At 36.5% G+C, this 9,787-nt stretch overlaps 1 protein-coding gene across 1 annotated transcript in view; it reads right to left on the reverse strand.

Moving 5' to 3' along the window:
- LOC127934531 (CXADR-like membrane protein) overlaps window positions 1–9,543 on the reverse strand; it is an 84,119-nt gene extending 74,576 nt beyond the window's left edge. The window contains exon 1 of the mRNA XM_052531981.1: window positions 9,183–9,543. Within this exon, the coding sequence (XP_052387941.1) occupies window positions 9,183–9,213 (31 nt within the window). The 5' untranslated portion in view covers window positions 9,214–9,543. The remainder of the gene's footprint in view (window positions 1–9,182) is intronic.
- Between the last annotated feature and the right edge of the window lie 244 nt (window positions 9,544–9,787).

The raw sequence follows: 9,787 nt of genomic DNA on the forward strand, positions 1-9,787 counted from the left end.
CATACAAATGCAATTTTATAGTGAAACTCATCTATAATTAAAATATGAAGAACGACTGTTACAAAAAAAATAAATAATAATAATTAAAAAAAAAAAAAACACAACAAAATTCCTGACAAGAAGGAAATCCCGTTACTTGTACTCTTTGCATGAATTTATTTATCATCAAAGCTCAACCAATATGAAAAATAAGTGAAACCCTGGCGATTTTATGATTTAACATCAATGTCTGTTTCACTTGTTTACTTACTCCTTTATTTTAAATCCATTGAGGTCCATTAAGAGAACATATATAACAGTCATTAGGTACACATCGTCTCGGAAGTTCAAACATCAACTCAAACTCAATTTAGTACAGTATCATAAAATCCTCAGCCCTGGCCTGCATCTCATCAGTCAGTTCAATAAACGATCAATGCAATCATATTCCCTTTGTGCAGATTTCTTTCACTAATGAATGACCTATCAGAGGTAAAACAATGCCTTTGCCAACAACAAATGAGTCATGCTATGGAATGGATGCCTTTTCCTTTTCTGGAATGGTGATTTTTAAAGTACATTTATGTAAGATTTTACAAAGAACACGTCTAAGTGCTAAAATGTTTGCATATTTTTGTACTTGGCTCTGAGACATCATTTGTCTCATTTCAAATGACAGTACTCTATTATTTTAAGGTAATTATGTGGTTTTAAACATATAAGCACGATTGTATTAATGGAAATACACATACAACTGCATACATTAATAAAAATGCACTCTTATCACATCAGACAATAGCAGAAAAAATGTAGAATTTGTGTTTTTTTTTTATTTATTTTTTATTTTATTTTTTTTTTGCACAGGAATGACTTAAATGCTTCCTTTCAACAGTTCATGACTGAATCTAATGTCCATCAGAGGAAAACTTGTAGATAGAAACAAGCAAGAAGAGAGACTAGTAGATGAGTAAGTAAGGTGTTGGCGTGAAAGATGGAACCAAAGTAAGACATTGGAGCAGTTCAAAACAGCAAATGGATTGGTCTGCTAGCAGAGCTAATAGACTGTTTCAGATTGAAAGGAACAGCGGGTGTCTAAATAGAGCGACGTGGAACATTTCCCCTCACATTCTATCTCCAACCCTTCCCAGAACAAAAAGAGAGAAAAAATATGAGCAAAAAAAAAGAGAAAAGAGTCTAAAGGCCACTCTCCACATGGAGAAACATGAGTCTGCAGCGGAGAAGATATGTATCTATCTATAATCAATTCAATTCAATTACAGCTGCCTGTCAAACCGATGGAAACAAAGCTGGAGTCTCATGCTAATGAATTCCTGATGGGAGACAAAAGATGCTTTCCTGTCTGAGGATCTAACATCCCTTCCTGCTGTAGTAGAATGTCTTGCTTTCAGGCATTCTGTGCAGTGGCAATGAAAACATTAAATAATCAAAACATAAGCAGCATCGTCAGGCTGTCTTATTCTGATTTCACCGTAAGCAGACAGCTCTCAGATAGCAATTATCAGTGGATTTGGATGGATATACAAAAACTTGTGGCAATGCTACAAAAAGAGGGAGAAAAACTCATTTAGAAGATATTGCATCATTGCAACAGACACCACTGCAGGTGCATGCAATCTTATCGGAAAGTAAATGCAAAAGCACAGTGGAAAGCAGCAGAGAGAAAAAAAGTAGAAGAGAAATGCCAAACTGGGCAAGTAAATTAGTACAGAACATCAGCACAAAAACACATTATGCATATGAATGCAAAACAACTGCTGCATGAAATCAGATCAGAGGAGAAAATAAAAACACAATTCTAAAACCTAACCACATGCCTTGAAAATTCCAACATCCGTATTTTAAAGGAATAGTTAACCCATGATGAAAGTTCATCCTGGCATCAAATTAGGTCAATTAGTCATGAAAAAAAAAAAAAAAAAAAAAATTACTAATAAGGTCAATGCAATGGATCTTGACGCTATGTACAAAAGTGAATTTACAGACACAGTAGAAGGAAAGGTTTTTGGTTTGCTCATCTCATTAAGAATAATTTCTAAGATAACTTTGAGGTACTATATTTGGAGCTTTACTTTATGGTACAAAATTGTATATTGGAACATACTGCAATATATAATGTGATATATTACATAATACATTTCCATATAGGGTAAACTAGTGCTTATATTTTTCAATATAGTTCAATATATGCATTGACAATGTAAGGCTATATACTGACAAATATAAAAATATATATTTAGAAGTGAAAACAAAAATAGCATTACATGTAATATTCATAACGTTTTATCCTTTATTACATAACTAAATATATTGTCACAGATTTTTCAACCTATGAAAGTGGAAATTCCTTTTGTATTATTCAATATATTATAACATATTAACACAATATAGTATTCAGCATATTTTTAATATACTGTTAAATAATTTAATAAATTGATCATGCATACACTTTATGATGAAATATTTGTTTCTTCAGGGTTGACACTGACATTTATTTTCATTCCAGCTTTTTTGAGTGTGCTGTAGATATAAACAAAAGTGTGAGGAAAAGATGACAGAAGGTTCATTTAAACTGTTCCTTTAAAGGTTGATAAACAATCACTTTGTGGTAAAACTATCAGTTCCTTGATTTTATTCATGAACTAGCATACAGTAAGTGATCAGGTGACAAAACTGAGGAGCATCTGCTATTAGAGCCGCCTCTAGCTTCCCTTACCAGACAAACCATTTCTCAAGCTCCAACAAAACTGTATCTCTCCGAACAGAGCAGGCTATCTCCTGGGTATTCTTTCCTGACCAAACATTTATATCCATGGTCCTCATGTACGTTCTTCAAAATTTGATAAGATAGGTTTTTTTCTCCTAAAGCAATTTGTTATCTTTTTTGCCAATCGATTTATTTATTTATTGTCTCTCTGAATAGACAGATCACTGCTCCTCGCTGAAAACAGAAATATATACCTGCTTGCCTCCTTGAAAAAAAAAGAAAAGGAGATCAAACGCAGTTTGAGCTCAGAATAGACAGAATGCCAGCCTCCGCCAAGCAGGCATGATTTCATTGAGGTACTGCTTTCCTTCTTGAGAGGAAGTAAGCAAAGCCTCGGGCTCAGAAGGAGAGTGTTCAGTCAATATACATCCATGACGAAATCACTCCTAGCAACATGATGCAAAAGATGGGACACTGTTCTCATTTGGTCTTTCTGGATGTTTTAAGAAAGCAAATGCGTGCGATCTGTGTTGTACATCAACGCACGGATGATGAACAAGATTCACGTCTTAAACACAAAAGGGGGAATTGAGTTCACTGAGGAGGAACTGCATTTGCTGACAGCACAATTGCATGTGTGACATTGTTTTTATTCAAGCGTTCAATAAACAAGTTAATATTGAGTAACTGTATGTTTTAGACACAACATTGTCAGCTCCTCTGCCTGTTTGGGCTTCATCAAAGAGGATAATTCCTTGCATATGATAGCTGATTTATAAGTGTAACTTAAACAGCTAGTATAACCAAATTAAATTAAATTTCATGTTACATTGCAACAGGCATTTAATTAACTGTTTATCACTTTTTAATATGCCAATTTATAACAATAAATTAATAATAAATATATATTTATATAAATACACATAGGTGTGTATTGCACGTGTATCCACTCCACTGGCCCAATCCAAAATACCACATAGAAAGTAACTGTTTAGTAGATTATCTTTGCAGTATTCATTGTTTGGTTCATTGGCAATTCTTCTGGCTATATTGTTTATCACTGTGCTAATCTCAGTTCCTCACTGAGGAGAACCCTCATCAAACTGTTTACACTCGCTACAAACAACATACTTCCAGGAATCCGGCAAAAAGTAATTGCCCTTGCATCATTGACTTTCATAGTTATTTACTGCATCAAATACTGCACACAATCCTCAATTCTTTCACTTGCAAATAACCATAGAGGTGGCTATTAGCAAAATCCTGTTGGGCCATGCAATTCTGCAAGCCATAACCTGCATATCAGGACCGAGTCATGACCAATGACTTATTGTAAGCAAGCCGGGCTTTGCTACGCCAAGGTGCAGCTGGATTGAATTATTGTCAAACTGGACCAATCATGAACATCTGTTAGTCATGAAGGAAAATAGGCAGTTCCTGTAGAGCAGCTCCAAAGTAATCTGGGAGTAATTTAACCAGGGAGTCAAAAAGAGTTGGAGATTTATAGGCTACAGAACGACTCAAATGTGGACTGGTGTTTACTGTGGCTTCCTTTGATTTTTATGTATTTATGTATTTATTTATTTCACTCAAGGAGCGTGATATAGTTGTTCATTGTTGCAAGCCTTAAACTAAAGGATTTTATTTTCCTATTTAAGCAGAGCCGGGGGACATCAGGGGGCCCCTTGCTCTCAAAGATTAGTTAATTTTAGTTTTGTTTTTGAATTTGGCCAGCGGTTTTGAAAACTGCTTATGCCATTTATTTTAATGCGGTGCACTGTCGACCTTTCTACATAAAAATCAAGTGCTTTTGAGATGCAGGGAACATGGACAAAGGCGTTTCATTCATTCATAACTCCCCGCACCCCAACACAGTTTTGCGTAGGGCTCCACAGGTCTAGGATCAGCACTATATTTAAGACAAATAAAGCTTACATTTACTTTTAGTCTATAAATATGAGACCACAGCTGAGGGATGGGTTGCTTGAAATGTCAGGAATGATGAAACAAAATTACATTTTTATTTGAGAAAGAGTAACAATGAAATGCTACATATAATACATTACTAAACCAACGTTTCACTATCTTTATCATTTACAACGGGTTCTTAATTGGTTAAAATCAAACGTTTTGAAACTATTTTCTGTATTACTCTCCTGATCTTGCATTGGTCAGACAAGAAGATAGCCTCCACCCTAAACTTGTGCCATTGGTTGTGCCAATATATATATATAAAACAGATTGCAACTCAAGTGATGTAAACAACCATTTAAAAGACTTCTATTACATAGTCGAAGCACCGCCCAAAGACAGTCACAGCAGATTTACCAAAAGAAACGGCGCCACATGTTCCTCAAGGCCAAGCGAGTAGAATAACACATCTGGAGAAGTCTTCAAGCTGTTTATCTGCACTGTGAGGAGCAGCGGCGTGACAGCACTGGGAGAATATTGAATTTCAGTTCAGAGCTGAGACAATGTCACCTCAGATGTGGTGCAGCAGGAGACAAGCACAGCTTTCAGCAGAAGCTTGTTATAACAGCACTGCACCAGCTAACTAGAAGCTCGGAGTCTGTAATGTAGAGGACTGTCATATAATCCCATGGCAAAGAGTATATCCAAGGGAGAGAGAGAGAAAAAAAAAAACTTAAACCTGGATTGCTGTGTCCCTAATCGTAGATTTTTGGCTTGAACTGGAAAATATCCTGATGTAAAAACCTCAGGAATGTTCATGTCACTACAGAGCCAGACGCCCAAACCACTTCTTGGAAAACTGCAATGCTATTTACGTTGCCGGACCAAACATCTGAGCTTCATTAAAAAAAAATCTCCAGATGAAAATTCATAAATATCTATTGGGGAAAAAACACACAAACATAAAATAAATAAATAAATAAACAAATAATTAAATAAATAAATAAATAAAAAATAATATGTGCCAATGTTTAGTTTAAGAAAAATGTGTTAAAATGGCCAAGCTTTCATCATTAAATCGCATTGTATCTTGTATGCGAATCGTGTCTGATTTGTGTGTGTGTGTTTAGTGTGTTTATTCATTCTACGCACATTTCCTGTGATTCATGGACTTGCACATTGAGATGTCATTTTATAACCTCTGGGTCTGCAACGTCCTGTCATTTTCATATACTAGAGATCTTCTTTCTGCCTGTGGTTATCAGCCAAATGTAGAACAGGACGTGAAAATGAGTGACTTTAAACAACACTTTACAATGTTAGCGCAACTATTGGCAATCTGCAATGGATATTCAAAACAGTATGCAGATGAATGCATTCAGTTACTGCGTGATGGAAATCCAAATATTTAGTGGTCAGAATGACTCTGTAGAGTCTCAGCTGTGTTGGATGAGCACTAAGTGGTCACATGACATGGATAAAGTTCTTTATTATGGTTCCATTACATTTCTGACAAGTGAATTACAGTCTGTTATTACTGCCCAGACTTCCCATTTAACATCTCCATTCAAGTCAGTCGAGGGGATTGACTAGTGATTAATCATCCATGTAGTTTCTGTACAGTTTGGTTGGTTTGTCCTGTTTTATAGCTCATTTCCTGATAGCAGCAGTTCATAGCAGCTCATTTTTGCTATAAGACTTTTAAATAAATTTGACTTTCCTCCAGGGTGCTAGACTTAAATAATGTAAAATCTTCGAAAGCATCACATGAAATGAAATGGAAATTACCCCATTCCGCACTATTGATTCAGTCCATCATTGAAGATTCTCAGCAATGAGATAAGCTCTACATGCCAATCCTAACAGTTTAAAAGCTTTTTTCCATTAATGGAATTATACATTCTCGAAGGAATTTACTTATAATGACACTACAAGGCTTTTTCATTTAACTAATTTGATGCACAAGCCAATGGGACTGCTACAAGCACAGCGTCAGTTCTCAATCCATTCCTCTCTCACGAACACAGATGAAGATAATCTTTAACCAGACAATACATTAAAATTATAATAATCTATCTGACAATAAATATGGCTTAGTCGATGCCTAAAGGCAACAAAATTGGAAACAATAGCAAATAAGCATGACTTTTAAAATGCAGTAACCTGATTGATAAGTCAATATCACAAAAGTTCTCAAAGTGAAATGTGATAATATCCCCAAAGGCAGTCTAAAGGGACATTATCACATTTCACTTTGAGAACTTTTGTGATATTGATAACTGTGAATTTTTATCTTGACAATTCGGCTATTTTCAGGCAAATGCAAATTTGCAAACACAAGGGTGTTTATTCTTTATATTGTGAAATATTTTCCATGAATTAGATGCACGTGTCAGGGCGCATGTACTGTAACACACTCTCTGTCTTTTCTTACAATCTTGCCATCATCCTAATGAGATTACGCCAACTAGCAGCATCCCATAGGTGTGTGGGTTACAGTTTCAGCACTATAAGCAAAGCATTGGAAACATGCAGTGCAGATATTAAACATTTCATTTGTAAACACAGGTTTATTAGATACTATTGCAATAATGTAATATTGAGAATGCAATTAATTTCAAATTAAATCATGGACAGGAATGTACATGAGACCATTTATTTTGATTTAAACAGTAACACTTTATTTTGCTATAAAATACAGAATGGATTACATAAAAAAGGTTCAATATAAAATTTAAATAGATTTTAACCCCAAAATTGAATTTATTTTTCTATCAATTTTGATGCAAGGGAGCTTATTAAGAAACTGTATTAAATTTGTGTCATCATAATCTCACATTTTTACAGGGAATACTGTCACATGGTTTTAAATTTTGTAATTTATTTTATTAATGAAAATTATATTAGATATCCAAAATAATGTTTTGATATTTTATGCTATCTTGTGCATTTTGGGGCATTTCATTTCATTGTGTGTTTCATGATAGCTCTACTGTAAATGTAGCTAAATGTAGCTAAAAACTCATGAAATAGCTTTTACTAAGGTTTCAAGTGTGCCAACTTACCCCCAGATAGTGTGACAACATGTCTGTTTTAAATCAGCTACATACTTTTTTTTAGCTGATATGTTCTGCAGCTTTTCGTAATCAAGTCTTCAAGGATTGTGACACAGAAAAAGTGACTTTCAAAACCAAATCATTTCCAATATTCGCAAGAGTCACTTTGCTGAAATCCTTAACGCAGTGTGTGGAAATGCTGTCGGCAAGCTGGTGCTTCTGTTTAGGGGTGTTACAGCAGCGTTGACCTTCTCAATACGCCACAGAGAATGCACGAGGAATTTTAATACACATTTAGCGAGCACAATAGGCAGGTTCTAGACTCAATACACACCGCTTTCACCCTGCATCACACACACGCGCAGACGACACGAAAGACGGGACAAAGTTTGGCGCAGTGATTATAATAACGCGCACTAAACTCCCGTTACAAACGCGCGTGCCTCCCTAGAATCCCGCGAGCTAGACGGTGGAGGACTCGGAATGTGACCCAGGGACGCATGCATGCTCTCACACATCCTCCCGGGGTCTGACCCCGCACACGCAGACACGCGAGACCCGCGTGCCCACCGGACACCAGCGGCTCGCGCCAGCGGCTCAACTCCGGACGTTTAACATGAGGATCTATTTTTGCCATCCGATGTCACAACAAATTAAGAGATCTGGATTGGGCGAGGTGCCCTGTCTTTGTTCCGTTCTGCAAAAAACGTTACATTTTCTGCCGTTAAACAAATGCAATGGCTAATGTGACCTTTTGTTATCCCAATAGTATTTGGGTAATGCATAATAATCATCAAAGTCGTGATATATGGTTAAATATATGCAAAAAATGACATCGTATTATATGTTACATTATATGTATTCTTATGTTATTGGGGTCTCAGACACTAACGCAATGGAACATTCTTAAAACAAAGGTTGCTCATTAAATCTCTTTTTGAAGATCCATTTTGGTTGCACAGGGTTTTTGAGTTGAGCAAACTGGTTCTTTAGAGATTAAAACACCAAAAAGACATTGATATTTCATTAATGGGTGCTTTAGACTATCATATTGTTTCTGGGTTTATTAGAGAACCAGAACAGGATGGTTTTCCAAAGAACTGGTGAATAAAAAAGTTCTCAGTTGGGCTTGAAAAGGTGGCATTAGACTGTTAAAACATTTATTTATTTATTTATTTATTTTCTAACTGGGACCTTTATTTTCAAGAGTTGTCTGTCTGAAGGGTGTAACTCATCAGAGCCCATACAAAACCAGAAAACCAAAACCATCTGGATTCGATTTACTCAACTGGGTGGGGGTCTTATGAACTATACTTCTGACCAGGCTTAGGTTACATTTGTTAAATGCATGTCTTTGTATTGAAAAGATGATCTATTGCTCAAACATGCCAAAACTTATGTGGCATGGCTGAAGGTGAACAATATATACTAGAGAGAGACGAGCAACTAAGATGTACAAAAATGAAACATCACGCCACACTGTAAAGGAATGAATAGCTCGGTTTACTTACAAAGGAACAAGGAGCGGTATGCTGCAGACATCACGAATCCTGTATGAACTGGAAGTCCTTTATGATAATGAAAATTCAAACAATGCGCCCCGTTTCCTTCACCGTTCTTCACGCGGACTCAAGTGTTCAATCACAAAAGCTATTTGAGAAGAAAAATGGATCAGCAGTCTATTAGGAGACGAGCACAAGGACAACATATCTGGACACGCTGAAAGACGAATCCATCATAAAGGACTGGAACATCATCTCCACGTTTCCATAGGTTTCACCGTCAAACCATCAAAGTTCCCGTTCGCTCTGACGGAGGACGCGCGTCTCAGGTTGCCGTTGCGCGGTGTCCTCTCCCTCCATCCCTCCCTCCCTCTCTCTCTCTCTCTCTCTCTCTCTCTCTCTCTCTCTCTCTCTCTCTCTCTCTCTCTCTCTGAGTCTGTGACCGATGCAGAGGAATGCACAGCGCGTGTGTGGATGCTGAAGGATGGATGGAGACCTCTAGAGTCTGAAGCGCTCGCACTGTCTGGATGGAGACTGAAGTGGATGCAAAAAGCCACTAGAGAGGTTTTTTTTTTTTTTTTTTTTTTTTTTTTTTTTGTATGCATTTTTACTGC

Source organism: Carassius gibelio, chromosome A18 (genome assembly GCF_023724105.1).
Source record: "Carassius gibelio isolate Cgi1373 ecotype wild population from Czech Republic chromosome A18, carGib1.2-hapl.c, whole genome shotgun sequence".
NCBI classification, from domain to species: Eukaryota; Metazoa; Chordata; class Actinopteri; order Cypriniformes; family Cyprinidae; genus Carassius; species Carassius gibelio.